The 25,384-nt window shown below is 50.1% G+C and overlaps 8 protein-coding genes across 8 annotated transcripts; 6 read left to right on the top strand and 2 right to left on the bottom strand.

Annotated features, from left to right (window-relative positions):
• Positions 1-186: 186 nt before the first annotated feature.
• LRP88_04193 (cytochrome P450) lies at positions 187-1,811 on the bottom strand (the record flags this gene model as incomplete). Its single annotated transcript, XM_083240771.1, has 3 exons — positions 187-635; positions 689-1,637; positions 1,716-1,811. The coding sequence occupies 3 exons, from the start codon at positions 1,809-1,811 to the stop codon at positions 187-189; spliced, it is 1,494 nt and encodes a 497-aa protein (XP_083104061.1).
• Positions 1,812-2,360: 549 nt separating this feature from the next.
• LRP88_04192 (SDR family NAD(P)-dependent oxidoreductase) lies at positions 2,361-3,387 on the top strand (the record flags this gene model as incomplete). Its single annotated transcript, XM_083240770.1, has 5 exons — positions 2,361-2,677; positions 2,731-2,924; positions 2,978-3,090; positions 3,157-3,304; positions 3,380-3,387. 5 exons carry the CDS (start codon positions 2,361-2,363, stop codon positions 3,385-3,387), a joined length of 780 nt encoding a protein of 259 aa, XP_083104060.1.
• A 331-nt stretch (positions 3,388-3,718) lies between these two features.
• Positions 3,719-5,415, bottom strand: LRP88_04191 (major facilitator superfamily domain-containing protein; the record flags this gene model as incomplete). Its single annotated transcript, XM_083240769.1, has 6 exons — positions 3,719-3,811; positions 3,861-4,550; positions 4,598-4,815; positions 4,866-4,959; positions 5,013-5,127; positions 5,210-5,415. 6 exons carry the CDS (start codon positions 5,413-5,415, stop codon positions 3,719-3,721), a joined length of 1,416 nt encoding a protein of 471 aa, XP_083104059.1.
• Positions 5,416-6,124: 709 nt separating this feature from the next.
• LRP88_04190 (PhoD-like phosphatase-domain-containing protein) lies at positions 6,125-7,882 on the top strand (the record flags this gene model as incomplete). The annotated part of the gene is made up of 3 exons (XM_083240768.1): positions 6,125-6,220; positions 6,273-7,361; positions 7,577-7,882. 3 exons carry the CDS (start codon positions 6,125-6,127, stop codon positions 7,880-7,882), a joined length of 1,491 nt encoding a protein of 496 aa, XP_083104058.1.
• Positions 7,883-8,526: 644 nt separating this feature from the next.
• Positions 8,527-10,128, top strand: LRP88_04189 (cytochrome P450; the record flags this gene model as incomplete). Its single annotated transcript, XM_083240767.1, has 3 exons — positions 8,527-8,825; positions 8,968-9,470; positions 9,530-10,128. 3 exons carry the CDS (start codon positions 8,527-8,529, stop codon positions 10,126-10,128), a joined length of 1,401 nt encoding a protein of 466 aa, XP_083104057.1.
• Positions 10,129-15,147: 5,019 nt separating this feature from the next.
• On the top strand, positions 15,148-17,704 carry LRP88_04188 (P-loop containing nucleoside triphosphate hydrolase protein; the record flags this gene model as incomplete). The annotated part of the gene is made up of 5 exons (XM_083240766.1): positions 15,148-17,028; positions 17,077-17,317; positions 17,366-17,422; positions 17,476-17,562; positions 17,661-17,704. The coding sequence occupies 5 exons, from the start codon at positions 15,148-15,150 to the stop codon at positions 17,702-17,704; spliced, it is 2,310 nt and encodes a 769-aa protein (XP_083104056.1).
• Positions 17,705-20,433: 2,729 nt separating this feature from the next.
• Positions 20,434-20,880, top strand: LRP88_04187 (uncharacterized protein; the record flags this gene model as incomplete). Its single annotated transcript, XM_083240765.1, has 1 exon — positions 20,434-20,880. The coding sequence occupies one exon, from the start codon at positions 20,434-20,436 to the stop codon at positions 20,878-20,880; it is 447 nt and encodes a 148-aa protein (XP_083104055.1).
• A 1,050-nt stretch (positions 20,881-21,930) lies between these two features.
• LRP88_04186 (uncharacterized protein) lies at positions 21,931-22,958 on the top strand (the record flags this gene model as incomplete). The annotated part of the gene is made up of 2 exons (XM_083240764.1): positions 21,931-22,873; positions 22,924-22,958. The coding sequence occupies 2 exons, from the start codon at positions 21,931-21,933 to the stop codon at positions 22,956-22,958; spliced, it is 978 nt and encodes a 325-aa protein (XP_083104054.1).
• Positions 22,959-25,384: the final 2,426 nt, after the last annotated feature.

The following is a 25,384-nucleotide window of genomic DNA, read 5'->3' as shown; positions in this document are numbered from 1 at the left end:
ATATGATGCTATGATGTATTGACAATGTGTTCTTTGTTATAGTTGAACCCCGGCCTTTGATGGGTTAACTGAGCCAGAAGATCGAAAAACTGTGCTGACAGTCTGCCTTGGCTATACTCTTATACGTACATAAAGGTAACTATTACAATCGCCTCCTACAAATAACTTGACTGTTGTCCCGAATCATCACTCCTCAGCGATGCCTACATCCAGGTCAATCTCTGCCTCTCTTCTCCTGACCATGACCTTGACGGTGGGATCTGTGAGGAACCCAGCGTCCACCTGAATATTCTTGGGCCTCTCGGTCTGGCCATCACACAACTTCCAGTCGTACTTGAGAATGAGATGGCACAGGGCAATCTTCATCTCGTTACTGGCAAAGAATCGTCCAGGGCAGGCATGAGTACCATGGCCGAACAGCATATGCTGAGGAGATGTGGTGACAAATTGATGGGCGTTCTCCTGGCCAGGCTGCGATCTTAGATTTAGGAAGCGGTAAACGTCGTACTTTTCAGGCTCGGGATAGACCTCGGGGTCGATGAATGGATCAGCAGTGACACACATTCGGCTTCCCTTCTTGATGACGTGGCCGTCGGACAACTTGACATCCTTGTCCGCATGACGATGGATAGAGGCTGTTACAGTTAGCGCCGTGTAATGTTGCGAATTGTGTCTGATTTAGACTTACTCATGCCCATGTAGTGACGACGTTGGCTCTCCTTCATGAAGCTGTCCATAAGCTTCAGCTTGTAAAGAGACGTCTTGGCCCAGCCGTGTTCACCAATGACGCTGATAATCTCCTCACGGAGCACAATCTCGGGATACGAGCTGATATCCAAGACACAGCCGGTGATGGTCTCTGTGGTGGTATGAATGGCTGCAAAGCTCAAAAACAGTTGACCATAGACATAGTTCACGTCGCGACCGCGAGAGATCTCAAACATCCAGCCAATAGTATCTGAAGTTCGGGGCGGCTTCTCACCAGATACTTGAGCCTTCAGGACAGCCTCCTTGCGTCTGTTCACCTCGGGCATGATCAAAGCATCGGCGTCCTTGACTTCCTGGCGTAGCTTGCGGCACAGGGGCAGGAACCAGTAGACAAAAGGTCGAAGGAAAAAAGGCCACTGGCGGAGCTCAGCGGCCGCGGAGTAAGAGTCGTGTGTGTAATGCATAGCGATATGCAACCAGCGGTCGTTTCGGGCGAGGTTCTTGCCCAAAAAGACACGGGATGAAAGTCTTGCCACCATTAGAGAGATGACTTCCTTGAGTATGACTGTCTTGAACTCCTTGTATTCTCCGATGAGATCGTGGGCAGAGGCGGTCATTTCATCGACGAGATCGTTGGTGACCAAACCCAATGATTGGGTGAGCTTGGTTCGGATAACTTCCTGGATAAAGGTGCCATCTTGGTATCCAGTCTTGTACGCCTCAAAACCTGGATACTTGACAAAGAAGTCCTTGTCGAAGAAGCGATTGAAGCTCAGGTGGGGGTTGTTGCGGACCTCGTTGGCGTAGTTGTTTGGTAAGACAAGAATGGGACCAGTGCCTGTCATAACCTGGAAGGGACCAGAGACTGTCTTGAGTCCCCTCAAAACCATCTGATATCCTTCAAGAAACCATCTGGTTGCTGGGGTCCCCTTGGCTTCGGAGGAGACGATGGGAAATCCCGAGTAGTACTTTGGCTTGGAGAAGTAGAAGAAGGCAAGCCAAGAAACAACACCGAGTAGCAAAGTCTGAAGGGGCAAAAAAAGAGTGTTTGTTTCCCCAGAGGGGGAACGTTGGAAAAAGTCGAATATGGTCGATAGCAACATGATGCTTGTTGCTAGTAATGGGATCTGCGTGGTTGGCTGCTTCTCATCCTGGGCTCTTGTCTCTATTTATTGAGGATATCTACAACCACATCAGCCCCGGATTCTCCACGGTTTGACTAGCTATGTAAGTACCAACCGAAGCGGGCCGAGATCTACCCCATTGCTACTGTACTAGGTAAAAGCCCATGTTTGTGACGTTCACTGAGGCTTCGGGTGTTCTAGACTTTGCATGGAGACCGTGTAGACCGCGGAATCCGCGGAGACCTCGCAAGGTGGCTCTACAACCGAGGGCCCGTCGTGGACCTCGATTACGTTGGAATAACTATGAGAAACGCTATAGGCTCGGAATTCGGGTTGTTTCCAGTTCACCGGTTGTGTTGAATGGTTCTATATAAAGTAATTGCGAGATTATTCGTTGGTGTCCCTCAACCACACCCACCTCTTGCATACACACATCTCCCTCCACTTCTGTCTACCTACTTTCGGACTGCTCTTCGTATCCTGCATTTTGTTCAACAAACCATTAATCTATTTCCCTATACTATCACGATGGCTTACTCATTAACCCTCCTCACCAACAAGGTCGGCATCGTCACCGGTGCTGGATCGCCTTTTGGCATCGGGCGATCGCTTGTCATGTCTCTTGCCCTCGCAGGAGCCAAGGCTGTGTATGCCACCGACCTGACACTGGTCAATATCCCTTCTCTGCAGCAGGAAGTTAAGGATGCTGGCTCCTCGTGTCAGGTTCACGGAGCCATCCTTGATGTCACATCTGAGGACCAGACTGTCTCTGTGCTGAAGAAGATCATTACCACTTATGGACGACTGGACTTTTACTTTGCCAACGCTGGATTCGGTAATTACAAGTACGGGCTTGGGCATGCTACATCCAGAGTTTACGCTGCTAACTGAGACATAGGACACTGGAGGATACAGATGCCAAGTACTACGATTTTGCCATCAATGTGATGCAACGCTCCTTCTTTCTAGCTCTTAAGTATGGTGGAAATGCCATGTGCAACACTTCTAATGAGAAGCCCCGTCCCTCCGGCTCCATTATCGTCACAAGCTCCATGGCTGGAGTTTCTGGCGCTATCTCAGATATCTCATACTGTAAGCTTGAGCCCTGATATCTTTGGGTCTCAATACTGACCAAACTACACCAGCTACTGCTAAGGCTGCTGTTGCTGGCATGCTCAAGTCTGCCTCAGTTCAGCTCTCAGCCTCGCACATCCGTGTCAACTCGATCGCTCCTGGCTTCGTCAAGTCGAGCATCGCTGTGACATCGGCCAACACAGTCTCTGGCACTGCCTTTGATGAGAAGCTAAATGAGGAAAACGCCAAGGAGGTGTTTGACAGTGTTCTGGGACGCCATGCAGAGGAGAAGTACTACTACAACCGTATTCCCGAGCCCATCGAGATCGCCAACATTGGTGTCTTCCTTGCGTCGGACTTGTCAGCCTCTGTCAACGCCCAAAACATCGTGGCTGATAGTGGAAAGACCGCTGCGGCCTTTGGAGAGACCATCATCGCTCCTGTCAAGCCTATGAAGCCTCTGGAGCCTTGAGTTGATTAAAGTCGTAGCTGGGATGGAGTACGCTATGGCTTGATATGAAGGAATCGCTCAATACTCGTGCGATTTGAGCCCATGTGTCTTTGGTGCATTCAACCAAGTAGTCTGCAATTTAATACCAGATTTCAGGTGTTTCAAGTATCTGTGTAACTTGGCTGAAGTAGATACCGTATTTTACGGAAATTATTCGCAAGGATGGGTGGACAATTACACTAGTATTGTAACCACGTAGTAGCGCGTATGAGAAGATAGTTGACCTTGATGAATGGACCGCCCCGGCCAACTTCAATTGTTTGTCAAAGTCTCCATCCGCAGTTGAAGCATGCAACTCTGCCTAACCCTTTAGCCCCATCTGACTAACATCGTAGCCATTCTCCTCCAAGTATGCTCGGAAGCGAGCATCCTCCTCCTCCAGTGTCTTGGGGTGCTTTGATGATGTTAGCTAGGATACCGCCTATTTGACAGAGCATACTCACGTTGGGAATCAAAAACCACACACACAAAGTTCCAACGACGGAAATACCACTGCCGATGAGAAACACTACCTGCTGACCCTTGAGCCTATCGTCAAAGCTAGTAAGTGCCTTGCTCAACGCTTCTGTGCCCACGGCAGCACCGGCCTTGCCCACAGCCGCAGCGAAGCCAAGGAAATGTCCTCTAAGCGGTGTGGGGAAACTCTCGCTGCTCACTAGGAAGTTGCAGTCGCCAGGGCCAACGGAGAGGAACGTCTGGAACAGACCGTAAAGAGTCACGAAAGCAGGGAATGCCGATAAGCTGCTCAAAGGGAACATTGTGCCTCCAATGACAAATCCGAAGACGCAGACAATGGCCCAACCTAGAGCATAAGTCTGGCGTCGACCGATGCGATCCATGAGCATGGCGCCGATAAAGGCACCTGGAAGGGCAAAGAAGTTGATGAGAGCTGACCAACCGATCGACTCCTGCATAGTCTGGTTTTCCGAGAAGCCGGCGACGAGAGTGGGAGCCAGGAGGTTGAATGGGTAGACAACAGCGTCGTAGAGGAACCAAGCAGAGCAGCACCCGAGCAGAGGCTTCCAGTAGAACTTGATGGCGAGCATATATGGCACCTTGCGCTTGATAGCATGCTTGTTGTACTGAGTAGAATCGACAAGTCGGAGACGAAAGAGGAAGATGGCAAGAGGGAGCTTCACTGGTCAACTTAATGCTCACCAGGGATTGGAGGTCAACTCACAATGATGCCGATACCAAAGCAGATACGCCAGATGCCGTCACTTGGCTCACCCTTGTAGGCGGCGATGACAATCAGCGATACGATACTCGAGCCCACAAAGCCCGAGATGATGGCAGCGTTGGTCGCAACAGCAACGAGCATGCCGCGGCGCTTCTGCATGGACTCAGTACTATCGGCACACTCCACAGCCTGTGCGGTGCAGACGGCGTACTCTCCGCCTAGATGATGTGAGTTTATCTGTTGTCAGGTTGATAATAGGGGGACAGACCTGCTCCGACACCAGCAACACCTCGACCAATGACCATCATCCAAAACATGCCCTCGACGGTCACACCATGAGAAGCAGTGGCAATAATGATACCCTGAAAGTAGTATTAGGGAGCTCTAGTTTGGTGAAGTTGGGATGGCAACGTACCAGAACCAAGAAAAAGGTCGTGAGGAAGATACCAATCCGTCTTCCGAAACGATCGATGCAGAGACCAAAGAAAAGCATACCAAAAATGTCACCGATGAGAATCGAGTTGGAAAGCCTGGTCTTGACCTCAGGTGTCATCTCCTTTGGGTACCTGCTCGCGTGAGTGTGGCTTCCAACAACTGGCGCGATCAACGTACAGCTTGGCAAGAACAGTGTTCATGTATCCAATGATCTGGATATTGTATCCATCAGAGAAGAGAGCAACACCTTGAACGAGGACATCCAGAATGCCAGGCGCACGCGGAGCTTGCTCCTTTGGTTCAGGTTCTGCAGAGACACTCTCATCCGAAGCGACCACGAGGGTCTTTTCGGGAGGGAGTTCGTTCTTGTCGGCTTGTTCCATTGTGTATCAAGAGATTATGAGGTCTATTGCGAGAGCGATGAGGAACTGAGTTCGTTGAACACCTTCACAAAGAGCATCTCGACTGTCATTTATAGATTCCCCATCGCACAAGACATATGACTCGGACGAACGATTCCGACAGCTTGGAACGTAACCAAAGTTTGTCCGTGATAAGCTACAAGGTCACTATACAACCCTGCCCTTGCTAAAGGATTGTCGAGCCTGGCGTTTTTTTCTCAATGTCACCTTTTGAATGTCCACCAAGCGGCCGAACATCAACACGGCCGAGCGACTCGGGGACTATCGCGACGCACGTGGCGCCGGTGACTGTGGAGCAACGGCATTTCCATGCCGGTTGACATTAGCCCCAACGGCGTATCAACATCTCCTCGGCGCCGGTTCACGCTCTTGGCCCGGCTGCAGAGCCCGGTGTATTGCGGGCGTTGGATCCCACGTGGGCTTATCTATAAGACAGGAGGAACGTTCGGCTAAACGAGAAGCACCATGGAAGAGAGCGATGGATTTAGGGTCCACTGCGCTACAACAACCCTACTAGCATCGGCCAACAAACATCCCTGAACTCCACGTGTGAGAAATTTGTGGCTTCGGCCGCTAGAATGGACAGGTAAAGAGAACGGCAATTTTTCTCGGAAGGGAGACATTTCTAAACTCGAGACCTGAGCAAAGTTGACAAGCTCTAAAGACAATCATGAACGAGAAGACAGCAGTTGTGAGCGTCCTTGACGCACTCATTGCAGTTTCGTCCCTCACTCTGCGCTACACATCGATTCTTTTTGTCCGATTTGTAAGTTGCATGGGCTCCCTCTGGTAGCATCATACTGACCGTCTATTTCAAGCACCCACTGGGTAGACGATACCTCGATCGAATCTACTGGAGCTTTGCCATTTTTCTCTTCGCTTTCATCACTCAATTTTTCTTTGCAAGACGTACCGGTCTGAGACTGGAGAGGAATCGAGGCCTTGCTCTCCTACTGGCATTCTTTGATGATGCAAGGCCATTCTCTACGGCTGTGGGCTTCCTGGTCAACCTATGCAGCCTGGCGGCGGTTCTTGACTTTCTCTTCCGAGGCCACATGCTTCATCAGAGCAATGACCTTTCATTCTCGCGGGTTGGCTTCGTTGACTCTTTAACAGCCCGAGTAGTGATTCGGGCGCCCAACTCCGACTATGTCGAGATAACCGTTACTTCCAACTTGGGCGCTTCGGCCGCACAAGTTGATCCAATCTTGATAAGCCGCGAATCCGACTACACAGGAACTTTTCTGATTGATGGACTGGCCCCCAACACGTCATACACGTATTCAACCAATGCCAGCCATACCGGATCCTTTCGCACCTCGGTCTTGCCCCAAGACTTGAAGCGCTGGAGTCTCATCTCATCGAGTTGCATCAAGCCTTTTTATCCGTATAGCCCCATCGACCATGGCTTACGCATCAAGGGACTGGAGCACCTCGGAAGTTATGTCTCCACCAATGCTGTCGAGATGATGCTTTTCCTCGGAGACTTCATCTACATCGACCTTCCAATACCGTTGGGCTGGGATGCCAAGGCCTATTACACAGCCTACAGACAGGCTTATGCTTCTCCATCTTGGTCTTCCCAATTGCGAGCTATCCCATGGCTTCATGTGTATGATGACCATGAGATCATCAACGACTGGGCTGCCAACGAGACTGGCCTCTATGGAACTGCCATGCAGCCTTTTTGGAACTACCAAGGACATGCGAACCCATCGTCCGAATTTGGTGCCGGAAAGACCTACTACGTGTTTCGGCGTGGAGGTGTGTCGTTTTTCGTCTTGGATACAAGGCGATATCGATCAGACAACGCCATGGCTGATGGGCCAGAGAAAACCATGCTAGGTGAACAGCAGCGGACGGCTCTTGTGCAGTGGCTGGAGTCTGAGACCGGTTACAAGGTAGTCGTGAGTAGTGTGCCGTTCACTAGAAACTGGCGAGGCCCAGATTCAACAGATAGCTGGTCTGGATATCTCTGGGAGCGAGAAAAAATTCTCGACGCTATGAAGTGGAATGGCGGAGCTATTATCTTGAGTGGTGTGAGTGATCAGCCCTTCACCTTCTAATGGGAGACTTTTGGAAAGACCCCATCCCGTTGTACATATTCTAACCACGCTTTCAGGATCGCCACGAACATGCCACGACAAAGTTCCCACCAAAGAATGAGGGCGAGATGCCAGTGATTGAGTTCTCAACCTCACCATTGAACCAGTTCTATGAGCCCTTTGATCGATTCCACGAGGAAATCGAGGACACTGACATCTCCATTCACTCCCACCCGTGGGGCACGTCAAAATTTGGGGTTGTCTCATTTGACACGAGCAACAAGGATCGGCTTCTTCTCCACTATGATCTAGTTGTTGATGGGAGCATGGTGTGGCAGTACGATTGGGAGGTCCAGCGCAAAGAGAAGGTGTCAGGGCAATGATGATGAGAAATATAATTCTAAGAGGGGCTACTTCTAGGAGAGGCCGAGCGTCAAAGAAGACTGTTTAAAAAGGATGTGGTTGACCAGTGGTTATAGTTGAGTATGGACTTTAACAGGAGTAACGAGATGAAGGTGTCATTGGTGTGCACATTCGAAGGGAACACCCAGAGTGGAAGCTCATGCATCCTCCATAGTCACTTTGTGACACGAACAAGTATCTGATTTCCTTCCAGATTACATCTCGGCCTACATTAGTGAAGTGAAGTGGCGGTCGTATCTGAGGGCGTGACCAATTGATGTTCCCGTCTTGTCTTGGGCTAAGTTGATTTTGGAATGTTTGGCGTGAACTGCGCTTTACATACCGAATTAGGCAAGCTTTCCTGAACTCCTCAACTACCGCGATGTAGTCAATAGGGTAAAGCAACAATGAGAAGAAGGAGAGGAGGAACATCTGCACCTAGTAATCCATAGATGGTTTGAGCCTGCGGATAAAATACTAGGTCGAGCAATTTAGTGTGATCTAAATGGCTTCCTCACATCTACCGAACCACCTCTCGGTGGTATTTTGATTGCCGACAGCAAGTTATAAAAGGCGGCCGTAGTTCGACCCAAGTTGAGCCAGAACCCCGACACAAACCACCATCATGGGGTCATTCATCATCTTGTCTACCGTCCTTGTTCTTCTTTTCATCGTCCAGCCTTTTGCTCGATACCTCTGGGACCCTCAGAACCTGCGTCGTTTCCCATCCCACAATGCTCTCTCTGGTATCACCAATCTTGGCTATATCATAGAGCGCTGCCGCGGTTTTCGTTCCAGGTATATCCATGAGGCACACAAAAAGCACAATATCGTCCGCACCGGCCCCAATTCCCTATCATTCTCTTCTCCTGAAGCCATCCGATCTATCTATGGCCACTCTACCAACTGCATCAAAGGCGACATGTACGCTGCCCCTGCAGGCCCCACGCTAGTCTTCTCGACGTGATCAACAAGGAGGCGCATGCTCGTAAGCGCCGCTACATGTCTCACGCGCCGCCACTCGCAATCTAGAGACATGGGAACACAAGGTTGTCGATAAGGTCAGAAGGCTGATCCGTCAGTTTGATCGCATCTGTGATGAAGCTGCATCGGCAACGAACACCAAGACTGGGACCCTAGACTTCCGCAAGCGGGCCAATCTGTTCACCGTCGAGGCCATCGCGGATATTGCCTTGAGTCACAAGCTTGGATGCCTTGATCGCGGGGACGATCAAGTCACAATCACGACCGCTGATGGCAATGAGAAGCGAATCAAATACATCGAATGCCTCCACGCGGGCAAACGTGCAACCTCTACGCTAGTCTGGGCTACCTCCTGGTTCCGCTTCCTACGAACTGTTCTGACTCTTCTTCCCGGATGGTTTCGCTCCCAATGGCTAAAGGGGAGCCAGTTTGATGACATGGTTCATCATCTCACGAGGGTGCGTGTCGAGCGCCACCGAACTGGCGAGACCTTGGACGACATCGTCTACTGTCTCATTGCGGATAAGAATGGAGAACTTCGCGGCTTCGATATCGGCGAGATTGAAGCTGAAGTTGGTGTGCTACGTGGGTTGCTGATACTCCGTATCAATCTTTTATGCGGTTTACTAACAGGCTGTATTTAGTTGATGCCGGCTCCGATACGACAGCGATCGCCTTGACTCATGTCATGTATAATCTCCTTCGCCATCCTAAAGCGCTCCAGCGGTTGCGAGACGAGTTGAAAGAGACACTGGACGTTGATAGCCCGGTTGCCTCATACGGCCAAGTCAAGAACTTACCATATCTACGCGCGTGTCTTGACGAGTCGATGCGTCTCCTGCCCCCAGTCTCATTCGGTCTGAATCGCAAGACTAGCCTAGGAGGCCTAACCATCGACGGTCAATGGATCGACGAGGGCACCACCGTCGGGGTCCCGGCGTACACAGCTCATCGCAACCCCGAATTGTTCCCTGATCCAGAGCGTTACTATCCCGAGCGATGGCTGGAGGAGATGAACAAGGACGCAATGACATCTTTTATCCCGTTCAGTGCCGGCGCTCGAGGCTGCATTGGTCGCAACATCACATACATGGAGCAGATGATACTTATTGCCTCACTTGTTCGGCGCTACGATTTTGCACTGCTCCATGATGACTGGGAGTTGGACCATGAGGAGGCATTCAACCTTTGGCCGGGACCCATGCCCTTGAGTATTTCAAAGAGGCAAGACTTGGATGATTAAGGAAATGGACGGCGAGAGCGAGGGGTACGCTATCATGCCACTCAGTCTAAGTACTTCCCCGTCTCGACGCCCATTCACTCTGTAGTTGAGATACCCTGTTCCGTGTATGAAACCCCAGGCGGCGTTCGATGTCCTCGAGAAGCGCCCAAATCCTGGCCTCGAGTGAGAGAGACCCGATGTGTTTTGCCGCTGCTCGTAGTTAACGTCAAGGGATCGTACCTTGGAATAAGGAACAAACCAACAATAGAAGAGCGGGTTCACCGCCACAACCAAGGCGCCATCAGATATGCCTGGTGAGAGGCAGATCGAAGCAATTTCCAAAGCGTGGTTGCGGAAGCAGGCAGATAATGTATCGTTTAGAACTGGCCCAGCAGGGCGTTGTAGCCCAAACTCGAAGCACAAAATCTTTGCCAAGTGATAGTATAGACAACCAGCCGCTGGAAGTGTTTGTTAGCACCTGAATTCCTACGTCGGGGTGTCATCTCTGACCTGCTGAAGGGACGCAGAACCATGTCTGTTTGAGGCCGTCGGCTAGATCACCTTGGATGTCTACTCCACGAGCGTGGGAAGGAACGCTCTCTGACCAATGGACAATTTCTGATACTATAGCATCGAGATTATCCTCCAGTGTGACGCCATCGAAGTGGCTTGGTATAGCAAATCTAATCTTGATTACCCTGGCAAGCAACCAGAGAATGCGCTTCCCGAGAGCGTCTTCCTGTCTCTCGTTTGAGAATGGAACAGCCAGCCATTCTTTTGGTGGAATGAGGGTTGGCCGTTCATTAACCAGCGCCAGAGAAACATCCTGTCGCGCGTAGATCCAAAAACTGGCGCTGCCCAGGTTGGTTGCCGACACGACGTCGAAATCTGCCTCGATCAGGGTTCGGCCACCAAACAGATGACGCTGATAATCCGCGCCAGGAAAAGCGAGTAGCTCATAGCTGCATAGAAGGATAGTGGCCGAGAGCATGGTGGCTCTCTTTGTTCCTTCAACAGTGACGTCATGAATGAGCAATCTGAGACTCTCCCCATAGTGGTGTGAGGAGATGGGCTCCCAAAGACCATTGTCTTGAGTGAGATTCATCTGCTTGGCTGACAGGGCACATATCGAGTGGAACAAAAGAGGTGACAAAAGTGCAGACGGTAAAACTTGACGCTGGAAAGTGAGCGAGTGATCCAGAATATCCATCCAAGTCCCAATGCCCTGTTGATAGATTCGCAATAGCTTGGCCGTATCGTTGGTCAAAACCTCACTACTCACAGTAACCTCAGTTGAAGGCAAGGCCGTTCCAGCGTGTTCGGCTGAATAAATTTGTCGAAACGTCTCGTATGACGTGGCCGGCTCACTATTTGTAGCTGTAGTCGCCGCCGCGGATTCTGACCATCCATGACGGACAATGAACTCTGGCTGGATGCACTCAAGTCCTCGTCGAGTGCAGTAGCTGCATGGCTTCTTTTCATCACATTTAATGCGGCGATTGCGGCAGTTTAGACTGAAAGATTAGCACGTCGGAGATGGTTCAGGTAAACCCTGGACGCACCAGCCTATATCTATCAGTCAGAATCTAGTAGAGACAATTGTATGGTTGTTTTATCACCGGGTCTCCGTCGCCCTCTAGTAGCGCGGGAAGTCTTTGAGCGAGGCATCGGACAAATCGGTTCCAAAAAACATGAAAAGGAGGACCAAGAGCGTGTGAGTGGATAAGTCAAAAATGGCGTTCATAGTGCCCTCCCCCATCTAGCTCTGGAAAATTACTAAGCTTAACTATGTTATTAAGCACCACCGCGACTTCTGCCTCGGAGCTCTGTAAGGTGTTCGTATGGCTGGATTGGCTGAATGACTGTGTTCATTCTGCATAAAGGGGAACGCCTAGGTTGGCGGGCCCGCCAACCCGCCATTCTAGGAAAGATGACTAAGCCCCCTTTTCATCGCAGAAGGCAACAAATGCTGCTGGCCGTTACACGTTCAATTCTATCTATGCCTTCCAATCAAAGATGGGGCAATTTCCACCTGACTGCATGCCTCCTGAGGCTACCTTTCCTTCTCGAGATGCTCTATTTCAAGCTATCAACGATTGGGCCTTTACTCGCGGTTATGCCTTTATAAACGGAAAGTCAACAGTGGAAAAATCAGGACTGCGTGTTGTTACATACGCCTGTGACCGCAGAGGGGCGCCTCCTAGCCCCTCAAGGCAGCGCATACGGCAGATAACTTCCAGATGCACTGGTTGCCTATTTTCAATCCTTGGAAAGCAGCTAAAGGATGAGGGCGGCTGGGCCTTGCGCCATCGGCGCGATAAGCGCTTTGCTGTACACAACCACGAGCCAAGCAGTCATCTAACTGCTCATCCAATCCACCGGCGGCTTACAGCAGATCAACAAGGCCAGATCAGTCAGCTTGATGCTGCTGGAATCGCTCCTAAGGAGATCAACACCTATCTACGGCAGAATACATCTACGCTTGCAACGCAGAAGGATATTTCAAATCAGATCTTATAGAGCCGCCGAGATGCCCGTAAGGGCGGATCCTCCATGCAAGCACTTATCAATCAACTAGACCAGCAAGGCTTCTGGAGCCGATTTCAGGTTGATGAGCATAATCGCGTTGAAGCGGTTCTTTTTGCCCACCCTAACTCACTTGCCTATCTGCAGATATATCCAGAGCTACTACTATTAGATTATACATATAAGACTAATAGATTTGGTATGCCACTGCTAGATATTATCGGCATTAATGGATCTAATCGATCTTTCTATATTGCCTTTGCTTTCCTAAGGGGGGAAACTATAGATGACTATCTGTGGGCTCTTGAGCGGCTCAAATCCCTCTATGAGATCAGTCAGATTCAACCTCCTTTAGTTATTCTAACTGACTATGCAGAGGCATGCATGAATGCCATTGATATCTGCTTTCCGGATTCAATCTCTCTGCTTTGCCTTTGGCATGCCAATAAGGCTGTTGTTACTAATTGCCGGCCGAAGTTTGTTCTTCTAAAGCTAGGTCTAGATCTAGCAGATAATAGCGAGGAAAAGTGGCAAGCCTTCTTTAGCTATTGGCACTTAATCATCTACTTAATAGATCAAGCTACCTTTGAACAACGAGTACAAGAGCTTGAAGAGTAATATCTACCTACTTATATTAATGAGGTAGTATACCTAAAGTTAACCTGGCTTAGCCCTTATAAGTAGAAGCTTGTGAAAGCTTGGGTCGATTAGTATCTTTACTTTGGCAGTGTTGTTATATCCTAAGTTGAAGGCATCTATAGTATGCTTAAAGGCTATTTAAAGAGATCTACCTTAGATCTCTTCGAGGCTTGGAGCTCTATCTAACGAGCTTTAGTCTATTAGGTTGCTAAGCTCCGCGTAAATCAAGCAAAGTAATAGATCTACACCCTAATTGAGCTCTTAAAAAGCCTCTATGGTAGTGTTTAAGCCTGGGTATCTCACTATGCCTTGCGGAAGGTTGAGGAACAAAGGAAGCGCCTTCTAGATGCTCAGGGGCCTCTGCCTACTTATATAGGCGTGTTTACTCGGACTCAGGGGCTGCCATATACTCACACTATTCAGACCTTCATAGAGCAAGGCCAATCTCTCCAACTTCATTATTTCAACAAGCATTGGCATCTTGATCGGCTAGGGAAGCCGACCCTACTGCTTGAGCCGCTTAAGATGGTAGAGGCAAGAGCAGCAAGGTCTAGTCAACTAGTATCTAGCACAAGAAGGCTACTAAGCTCATTTGAAGCTATTAAAGCTATAGGCAGGCAAAAGGCGCTACTAAGATGCAGCAGATGCCATGAGATCGGCCATATAATGTCTTCATACGCATGCCCTCTTCGGCATTAAGAGCTTTTAGAGCAGGTTGCTCAGAGGCAGGCACAGGCAGTCTCATCCTCTCCGGTAGTAACAGCGCCGCCTTCAACAATAGCGCCGGCAACAACAGAGGCACCGGCAGCAACAGAGGCACCGGCAGCAGTAGCGGCTCCGGCACTAAGATATGATGACCCCCGGGCTATCCATCAGAGATATGTTGCGGCGAGAGATACTTGGTATAGGGCACAGCCTCGCGGCAGCATCAAGACTAACCAGCAGTATCGGAAGGCGATGGGTCTGCCTTCATGATATAGCAAAGCCGACTACGACTAGTGCCTTGACTAGAAGCAAATGACTAAGCGCTGTACGATGCCAATAGGCTCTAGGGAATGGACTAAAGAAGAGATGATGGCCTATCTTGACTGGGATAAGTCAGAGAATGATCGTCTTGACGCCTAGGTAGCCGATGAGATAGTAGTGCAGCCCTTTTCGAGCAGACGAGGGCTAGGCGAGATCTGGAGGGCATATGAGAAGGAGATTGAGGAGCAGCAATCTTTATATTTAGCTATGTAGCTATGTCTCATTTGTAGTTGTGTTATTGAATTTGAATTCGTCATCAGATACTGATACTGATACTGAAGGAATTAGGGGGCTTAGTTATCTTTCCTAGAATGGCGGGTTGGCGGGCCTGCCAACCTAGGCGTTCCCTGCATAAAGCGCACGCTTAGCCACCATCGGACAGCTACAATGTGCATGGATTAATTTGTTCAAGGTGCCCAGAGCATATTTATGCTCCATAGCATCATCTACATAGTACCCAACGCTTTATAACTCTCACCTCTGATAGTTATCTAAGGTACACGTGCACAACCGTAACCTCTCCCCTCATGCGGGTTATTGATCCGCTGATCTTGTTCCCTCTGGGTTGTTCCAACCCGTCTGGGGGCGCAAGGGGAGTCGGCTTGATCACCGTGACAAAGGTACGAGATTGGTTGGTTGGTTGGTTCCTCAACAGGCACAGCGCCAAAGCCTCCCCCCTGCATGGGAAATGAGTTTCACTTGCACAGCCCATGGCTGCTCCACTTCAGTGAGTTGCGTGTCGAACCAACACTCCAGTTACGCGCTCCCAGCAGTCAAAGGAGTTTGTTTCCCACCCAGACCCAATCTCTCCACTTCTCCTTCACCTCTCTTCAATACCAACCACCCAAGATGGACGTCTCGGTAGACTCGGATATCCTCAAGCAACTCAACACGGCTGAAGCCAAGGACCTGCACGATATCAGCGACAGCTTGAGTGCGTGTGGTGTCGGCAAAATCGTCAATCTTCCTCAAATCATTGTCGTCGGAGAGCAGTCGGCAGGCAAGTCGTCCGTACTAGAGGCCATCTCCCATGTCCGCTTTCCTGTTCAAGGCGGTCTCTGTACTCGCTTTGCGACAGAACTCGTCCTCCGTCAAGCACCCGAGACCCGTGTCGACGTCAGCGTGAGGTTTGCCGACGAAACAAAGAAGCCTCAAGCCTTCCAGAGAACTGGGTTCCGCGAGGATGATCTTCCAGATATCATCAAAGAAGCCCAGGAATGCATGGGTTTTACTCGGGCTGGGAGGGACTTCTCCAAGGATGTCCTACGCCTTGAAATCCAAGGACCTGGCATGTATCCCTTGACGTTGGTCGATCTTCCAGGCCTCTTCCACGCAGAAACTGAGACACAATCTCTTGCTGGGAAGGAGACCGTTGATCAGCTTGTTGAATCCTACATGAAACAGAAGAACAGCATCATTCTAGTGGTGGTCTCGGCAAACTCTCAGCTCGCTAGTCACGTGGCCCTCCGCAGAGTCAAAGAGATGGACCCAAAGCGACAGCGCACCATTGGCGTTATTACCAAGCCTGACCTCACTCACCCTGGGCTCGACGATGAGAAGACGTATATCAGGGTTGCCAGGAACCAGGAGAGCGCAAACAAACTTCAACTTGGCTGGCACGTCCTTCGCAACAGATCGGAAAAGGAGGTCAGTTTGGAGGCCCGGGATGAGGTCGAGGAGGACTTCTTCAAGTCTGGTGCCTGGGCAACGATTCCTGAGAACGACCGCGGCATTGCAAGCCTACGAAAGAAACTGAGTAGGGTCTTGTATGACCACATTCGCAACAGCCTTCCAAGTGTCGTCGAGGATATTGAGAACAGTCTCAGAGAACGACAGGAACAGCTTGACAGGCTTGGCAAGCCGAGGGCCGATGACGCCGAGAAGAGGCTGTTCTTGGTCTCGATCGCCAGCGAGTTCCAACGACTAGCAAGAGATGGGATCCACGGCCGTTACAACGAGCATCGGTTCTTTGGAGATTTGGAGGCCGAAGACCGTAAACTCCGTGCACAGCTGCGGAGCTTCAACCGCGCGTTTGATTACATCCTCAAGACCAAGGGATCCAAACAGTTGATCGTGGCAGATGACCAGGAGACTCAACAGGAGGCCGAGTACCCTGACTATCTCGAAGCATTTTTGGGGCAATATGACTTTCCGGACCCAGAAATGATTACCACGACAGAGCTAAACGCACAGCTTGAGAAGCATGCCGCAGCAAACCAGGGCCGAGAACTTCCAGGATCATCAAACCCGGATCTTGCAATTCAGCTCTTTAAGAGACAAGCGACGCCATGGAAGGAGATTGCCGAGTGCCACATCAGACAGGTCATCGACATTGCCAAGGCTTTTGTGGACGACCTATTCAGCCATGTCACCGGGCCACCAGGCATCAACCGAACGACGGAGGCTATCCTGGCGACATGCGTGGATCCCTTCTTTGAAGAGAAGGAGAAGCTACTACAGGACAAACTGGAGGAACTTCTTCGACCCTATGTTGAAGGCTATGCCCTTCCTCCGGACGTGGATTTCCATGGCTCCCTGTCCCAAAGAGCCATGAGCCGCTTTGCAAGTCAGCTTTGCAGTGCATTACAGGACCAACATCCTGAGTTGTTCAACAAGGACGCCCAGCTAGAGTTGAAGCCATGGATGATCACTCGGGCCATGGAACAAGAGGCCGAACAAGGGGAATTTGGCACAGAAAAGGTCATTGACATGATGCAGGCTTACTACGAGGTATGCTCTTCATGACTGTTGCTCTCTTGCTTTTGCTGACCCGTACAGATGTCTCGACGTACCTTTACCGACAATGTCATCAACCTGGCCATCGAGAGCTGCCTCATGTGCGACATCCCCAACATTCTCACTCCAACAGAAGTCAACTGCATGAGTGATGAAAGGCTATCGGAGCTGGCAGATGAATCAGAAAACACCGTTTCTCAGAGGGAAACACTTCGAGAGGAGGTCAAGATCTTGAGTCAAGGACTTGCACTGTGTCGACGCTATAGGCCCAGGCCATCCACAGGTGAGCAGATTTCATCCATCTCATGAGAACCTAGACTTAGATGAACAGTACGTCCTACACCTAAGGTGAAGCTCTCAGAATCGGCTCAGGGAAAGGCTGCTGCAAGTAAGTGTATGAAGCCTGCTAGCCATGTGCTGTCTAACTAATGATAGAACCAGCGACCAAACCCGTGGCGGCTATTGAACCGGCACCCATCAGCACTTTGGTCTATAACACAAGCCTGGATGCTCTAAAGAAGGAGATAGGTGCGTCATTGGCGACAGACACAAACCACACGAATGAGCCCGCTCCCACTGCCAAGTCCAACAATATTCTAGCCACCGCTGCTGCTACGCAAGCTCAGAGGCCTGGGAGTCCAGTCTCTTCGACTTTCAGCCAGAGCACTAGCGCAGCTATAAATGGGTCAGCTTCCAAACCTGTGACCCCCTTGCTTTTTAGCCAAAGCACCGGCTCAACTTCTGCTAGCCCGGCCACCAAGCCAAGTGCTTCAGGTGGTGGACTTTTCGGTGGAAGTGCTAGCTCATCGACCAAACCCGCAGTTCCAGTTTCTTCTGGTTTCCCCTCGGGTGGGCTCTTTGGTTCAGGTGTTAATTCGACGTCTATACCTGCAACTTCATCTCCTTCGCCTTTCGGCTCAGGTGGGCTTTTCGGCGGAGGTACGCCCAAGCCTACAGCTCCGGGCAATTCGCCGAGTCGGCCTTTTGGGGTTGCCAACCCAAAAGAACGTACGCAGACCAGTCAAGGTATATCCCGTACGTCTTGAACATGAAGAAACTGAGTCTGGCACTGGGCTGACGTCGTGATTCGATGGGGGGTGAACCAGAGACAGGCACTTCTACCACAAATTGGGACTCGCTGCAGTGGCAGACATTCAGGACAAACTACCCATTCATCGATGAGAAAACTCATGATTCGTATGGAACACTTGAGCGCATGCAACACATTTGTACCCTAAAAGCTCATTCTTCTTTTTCTCCAGAGGAGCTCAGGCTTCAGCACGAGTTCCTTGGCCAGTGAAAGGCAGACACGATGGTTTTCGCGGCATAGTTAGTCGAGAATAATAATTTGCGCATAAGCTCGGTACAAACAGTGATCATTTATTCTCTGTACGGCCATGGCTAGTAATTATAGGCATCCCTTCTATTCTCGCCCTCCTATAGAGAATGCTTTCTTTCCTCTTTCGTTCCCATTACATAGCCCTAACCACACCTTGCGAGACCATTGCATATGTCACAGAGGCCGGTAATATCACTGCCAGCTCAGTAAAAATGACCACAAAACTCCTCTTCCAGAACACTGGCTGCATTGAGGGCACTCGGAATCGTCCCGCGAAACCTACACACGGATGAGGCATTGTGGACAGCGAGCGCCGTGAGGCTGTCTTGTGAGATGGTTTCTCGGGTCCCTCTTTACTGATGATAACCCCGCCGCCCGATGTCTTCGCGATGAAATTCGCGAGAATGATCAGGGAAGTGGTCGCGACCATGAGATAAGAGAGAGTTGGTGTGAACGGGGTGGGCGCATGCAAAGGCGTTCCTGCTGCGGTTCTTGATCGAACAGCAAGCCATCTTTAAGGCGATTGAGGAGGAAGTGAGTAGTTCAGAGATTTAATGCTGTCTGTCCGAAATGTTGGAAAAGGAAGGACAAACGGTAACTCGTTCGTTAGCTCTGTACCACGTATTTATGCCCAGCCTAGTCGGGATGGGGCTTTGCAAAATGTTTCTCCCCGCACTCTATACTCGACCGTCTTATCTATGATACCTTCCCTATGGACATTCATTGGCTTCGAGATACACAAATCTGCAGGTTTCAGTGCATATCAAGGCAACTGCATGTGCACCTGACCCCAAAAGAGCCAATCTCTCGGCCGTATCCAAGACATGACATGCAGTCATCAACACCACTACATAGAATAGCCAATGTGGGGAGCACGAACAAGCAATTTATTTCCCGGCTGCCGAGGATGCAGTGATGCACGTCTCTGGTCAAGCTGAAAACTACAAGATAACTCGTCGACTTCAGCAAGTGAAGTTTTGGATCGTGTTGTCATGACAGCTGAAACGGCATGGGTGGCGCCTCGACGGGTTCCCCTGGTTAGAATATCGGGTGGCTGTGTGGTCGGATTTAGAATCGATACGTGTAAAGTACGCAGGGATCATGCCGCCATGTTTGTGAAACCAGTGATGAGCTGGCTGTCGTATTTATTTCCCAGAAGCCTTACTTACTGCTCTTGCTTTTGTTTTCTTTCGGTTACTTCACGTCGCCTGGCCCAACTTCTCCAGCCAGGGAGCCATGTCTTGACGCCCCGCATATAGTTGCATGACTCTGCTAATCAGCCCACCAGCATTGGCTCACCATAGCATTCACATCCTCGAAGAGAAGAGTTATATGCTATAGCCTTTGATCTATAGTCGCGCCTAAGCAGCTCCGCTTTACAGCTGGACCTCAGGTGAGTTTATGTAGCCTATTTACAAAAATAAGTGTTGCTTTCTTCTGCCGTGCCGACTTTTACTGGGTTATCCATCCTCTTTGTTTCAGAACATTTATGCGCGACAGGGATGTAGTATACTCACAGGATTGCTCCACAGCATCAGGAACAAACATATTGAGCCTTAACCGAATTCCCAGTGTTGGCTCAAGGCCAAGATCCCGGCAACGCAAGGACTATCGGCCCGCCTGACAAGCTGGTCCAACCCGCTCAGCTGTTGACGCTGGACGGCGGGGAAATGCTGCACATGCACTGACCAACCGACCAAGCAGAGGCAGTTTGCATGACTTGTTATGTCCGTGTGCAGTTGGGCAAAGCCTCCACCAGTGTACACGTCGAGTCCCGTGGAACATCGTTGGCAACAAAGCATTGGACGGAAATAGGTTTTTATTTTTGGGCTTTGACAAAGAGGTGATAATCTTAGGCACATAGCCTTTAATGTCAATGACGTGTTGTGAGGTGAACAGACAAGCTGATGAAGTATAAAAACACACAGCAACCTCTCCTTGAGATCAACTCATCAATACAACAATCACAACTCACCAAAAATCAACCTGCCAACTCAGAACTCATCAACTCAGAACCACAAAGAATCTCTTCGACCCGCTATCACCATCCTCTCATCACAATGAAGTTCACAACCTTTGCTCTTTTCGCCTACCACGCTACATGCGTCTTCTCCATGCCCACAAGTGCCGAGAACGAATGCGGAGCCCTCGGCGTCATGGATTGGAGCACAGTAGAGCTCCCCGACTACGTCGACCGCACTCAGCTCCGAAAGTGCAAGGAGCATCCGGAAAGAATCGTCAGCCCCAACAAGCGAGAGACCAACATCCTTGAAGAAAGAGCGTGCTCACCACCCGGTGAGCACGGAAAGAGATGGGGCTGCTCCAAGAAGGGATACTGCTGGATCAACTGTGGCAGTCTTCTCAGGGGAGAGTGGTGCTGGGAGGCGATGAACCACGGAACCGGAGAGTGGTCAAAGTGCAAGGAGGATGACGACTGTTATCGAAACATGGAGAAGGGCGCACGATGTTCTGTGGGCGACTGCAAGGCTTGTGGATGCGGCTGTTAAATGCTGTGTGCTATTTGGGTTATACTTGGAGTTTGGGTGACTTTCAATCGTAGCCGCCTAAGGGGCTTATCTGCCTAGGCTGATGGATCAAGAATGGATGTTCTGGTCCGAAATTTGGAGGTTACTTGGGTATTAACGGGTGATGTATTACATGACAACTGGATGGGCCTAGAATGTTTATCTACTTAATAACAGTTGCGATACGTCATATCATTGAGAATAATTTGGCCATAAAAGAACGTGCTGCTAAAGCGAATGCCAAGACAAGTAGGATCGTGAAGCTATACCGGTGTTGGGGAGAACTGGACGTTTTCTACACCGAGGAGGCATTTAAAGAGATGATGTTGAAAAAAGACTCTAGAACCTGGACAACACGTGCCTCTGCTTATCTCTACTATTCGCGACTCAAGCGAGTTGCGTGACGATCCTTCCTTAGTCGGACGACTAGCAAATTAGCCGACTCTCCACGTGTGGATGGCCCTGGTGTTCCTTGGAGAGTAGGACAACCATTGTCTTGGCAGTGAGAGGGGCTGTTCTTAAATATATTTAGTGTGCGACGGCGTACAGAGAAGAAAACAGGTTACTGTTCTCTTTGTTACTGTGGCTGATGTCCTGTTTCTTTGAAAAGAACAGTGCCGTCATCATCGACGACGACAATAACAGAAGGTTCATAGCTCTTCTTGTTAAGGCGGCTATACCTTCATTGGGCCATTAGACCTGAAAAGCCCTTGCAGCGATCATGCATTGGTCTGCACTTACAGCTGTTGCATTCGGGACTATTGTTTCTGCAGGAGTCCCCAATCGCGCCAATCAAGCTCTGGCTTTTGGACGCGATGGAACCTTTCAGATTTCTATCTTTGAAGATCTTCACTACGGAGAGGGTAGGCTCATCTATGTCTTTTTGGTCATCTGCTGACTAGTGTAGCTCCCAGCACCTACGGGCCTACCCAAGATGGCCTCACTTCAAAGGTTGTCTCTAAGATTCTCCGAGATGAGCGTGGTATAGATCTTGCCGTTATTAATGGCGACATTATCTCTCGCGATAATCTCATGCCCAACAGCACCGGGTATCTCAATCAAGCCCTGAAGCCTCTTGTCGAGCGAGGAATGACTTGGGCTTCCGTATACGGAAATCATGAAAACAACAACATGCGAAGTGTCAAGGATGTCTTCCGTCGTGAGAAGCAATTCCGAGGGTCCCGGACTCTCTCCATGGTTCCAGGCAAGGATGTTGGCATTACGAACTACTATCTTCCTGTTTACGATTCTAGGTGCCATGGTCACCGTTGTGTTCCTAAGCTTATCCTGTGGTTCTTTGATAGCCGCAGTGGCTTCAACTACAACGACTTGGATGAACAAGGAAAGCAAGTGCAGCGTGTGAACTGGGTCGACAAGAAGGTTGTCAAGTGGTTCGTCAAAGAGCGCAAAAACATTGAGAAAAAGTACAGGACGACCATCCCTTCCCTGGCCTTTGTTCACATCCCGCCCAACGTCTTCTATGCCGTACAGAAGGATGTAGGCATTGACCCGACCCGCAACCCTGGAATCAACGACATGTTTCAGCTGGGTCAGGGTGAGAAGTTCTGCCCAAATGGTACGAGAAGCGATGGTTGCACTTGGGGTGGTCAGGACATTCCTTTTATGGATGCTCTAGGATCGACTCGAGGCCTCATGGGTGTCTTCGTGGCTCATCACCATGGAAACTCCTGGTGCTATCCATGGACCGATAAGAGCTTGCCTGGCTATCCCGTGCAACCATCTGGTGGAGGCTTGAAGATTTGTTACGGCCAGCATACAGGATACGGAGGCAATGGAGATTGGGAGCGTGGCTCTCGACAGCTGCTTCTGCGTCAAGACCGCATCAAGAAGGGCGAGCTCGAGACTTGGATCCGTCTTGAAACCGGAGAGGTTGTTGGAGCTGTGACTCTTAACAGGACCTTTGGCCAGGACGAGTATCCTCAATCGCCCAACAGAAAGACTTTCTGCGAAGAGTGTAAGTTTTCCTCCAGACTATGCTGAAAATCATACTGATTCGGTTCAAAGGTCGGAAGTGGGATGACTACAGGCCTGAGCCTTGACGATGGTGAACTTCATCAGATTCATCTTGTGGGATTCTGCTGCGTGTTGGCTCATCTTAGGTCAATATGAAGCAGTAAGTTATGAGATGACAACCTTTTTCGTGAACTTGGTGACGGCTTCAAAAGGCCATCAGCAGTGATAGAAAATATGACAGTTTTCGCCACATGCCAGCATTAAACCCCAATGTCGAAAAACACCAAAACCTAAACTCATGATGACACGTTGAAGCAATTCGCCGGACTCCTTAACAAATAATCTAGAAACACGTCTTCTCTTCATCAATCGTCATTGTTAAAGTCATTTCAATCATACTCACCACCCTTATGCACCGCCATCAAGTGCTGATAGCAAGCATCCCCGTCGCGAAACGTTGCCATGCATACCCAGCAAATATGAGTCCTGCATGCTTGGCAAGTGATGTGATCGCAACCCGCAATCTTTTCCAAAGACGTTTCACATCTCGGGCAATCTTGAACGCCCAACTCTTTCTTGAGCTTGTTCAGGGCTTGGAGGCCGCCAGAAGTGTGGTCCCGGTGCTCGGTGCAGGTGAGTGAAGGGTGTGCAGCGTGACAGGCTGTGCAGATGAAGCTTAGACACCTGTTACAGGTGAACGTTGGGGGCACGTCCTCTGTCTGTGAGGCAGCACGGTAAACCTGAGAACAGTCAGGAGTAGGGCAATATCGAAATTGCTGTTGATGACGCTGGACAAAAGAAGTGAAAGATTCTTCGAGGATGTTGTCGAAGGTGTTGGATGGGAGGAAATTGCAGATTTCAGAAAGTTCAAGAACCCTTCTGCATCGCCCAGAGTTTCCTTCGCAGACGATACAAAACTCGCTAGCATTCCTCACTATTGCTTCACACATTTCGATGAAGCATTGACCACAGTAGACATGATTGCAAGAAGTCATGACTGGTTCCTCGGCTTTCCAGAAACAAATCTGGCAATGTTGCTCTCGCTTCAACTGATCGCTTGAAGGCCCAGCTTGTCCTCGAGCGATGATGAACTTGGCCTCAGCAAAGTCATTCTTAGATCCTTGGATGAGAATAGACCTCGATGACTCATCGAAAACAGCCTTGCCTTGTCCGAGTTGTGACTGTATTTCTTTGAAGCCTCCTTCTACTGCCCAGCGAAGCTCACTATCCTGGTCCAGTCGAATGAGATGAGATGAGACCATGTCTTTGACAACCCGGCCCAAGGCCTCTGCCGCAAGTGCTTGGCATCCTTCAGCACCGAAAACTCGAAACTGCGAGAGCCATCCATCGCGGATGATGACAATGCCCAACTCCTCCTCAATTGTCTTAATCGTGTCATAGGCGTCCCCGCCATTATTGAAGCTTGGGTGCCAGATATTCTTCCCACCCTGTCTCATCACCTCCCCAGCAAGGATAACCTCGAGCTCGTGTTTGGCCTTGGCCATCAATTCGCGGTCAATGCCTTTAAGCTGGAGGGTTACATAAGAGCCCCTTGGAGGAAACGCGGCAAAGTCAATATTCTGGTCCTCCCAAGATATTTTGCGCGCATTCATCTGGTCTCGGACAACATCGCACACGCGGGATAGTGCCTCGAATCTCACCACGGTGACCACCTTGGTGAACAATCTCCTTGACTTTGAGAATGGCAACCGCTTCCCATCGAGGGCTGCGGCCGCATTGCGGGCGTCGGACTCCTCGAAGAAGATAGCCTGGCCTTTTATTTGCCCTCCGTCGGATATCTCCGAGACCTCCCATCGCTCCAAGGGCCCAAACTCATCCAGCATCGACCGAACAAAGGTAGACTCGGTTTCCTTATCATCGGTATAGACCAGGTATTGGATTTGGATTTGAAAAAGCCGGTATCGCTTTCGAAGGATCTGTATGATGTCCAGATCACTTACTCTCTCAGGAAAGCCTGTCAATCTAACTACCCAAGTCCCTGGGTTGTCTCCAGGAGCTGGAGGGTGAACTGTGACTTGCCGTCCGTGCACTGAGGGCCCTGCAGGAAACCCCTGATGAAGCATCAAAGCAGCTTGTCTGGTCCCGAAGATGACATTCACTTCTCGACTCGGTCGATACCATGTAAACTGAACTTGTCTGCAGTCCACCCGGCGAAATTTGGATCCTACTGGCAGTGGGGCGGGTATCGAGACGACTTCAAGCCCGGGGTTACGAGTGCGCAATTTTCCCCAGGCTTCCTTGGGAAAAAAGGGACTCCAGATCCTGACCATTGCGGTCCTTTTTATCGTGTCATTGATGTATGCGTCACATCTCGATATGTTCAATCCCGTACGCCAGAGCATATCTTTGATTAGCTGGGTTGAAAATCCGGTGGGGAGATTGCTGATGCGGATGGCGGAAAAGTCAGAGGGCAAAGTGATTTGGGTAATAGTCGCTCCTTGGCCAAATTCAACCCATGCTCCCCCCAACTCTCGTATAAAATCGTGGGACT

Source organism: Fusarium phalaenopsidis (genome assembly GCF_050370095.1).
Source record: "Fusarium phalaenopsidis strain FUZ10S chromosome Unknown contig_32288, whole genome shotgun sequence".
Classification (NCBI taxonomy): domain Eukaryota; kingdom Fungi; phylum Ascomycota; class Sordariomycetes; order Hypocreales; family Nectriaceae; genus Fusarium; species Fusarium phalaenopsidis.
This window is presented reverse-complemented; position numbering and strand designations above follow the sequence as displayed.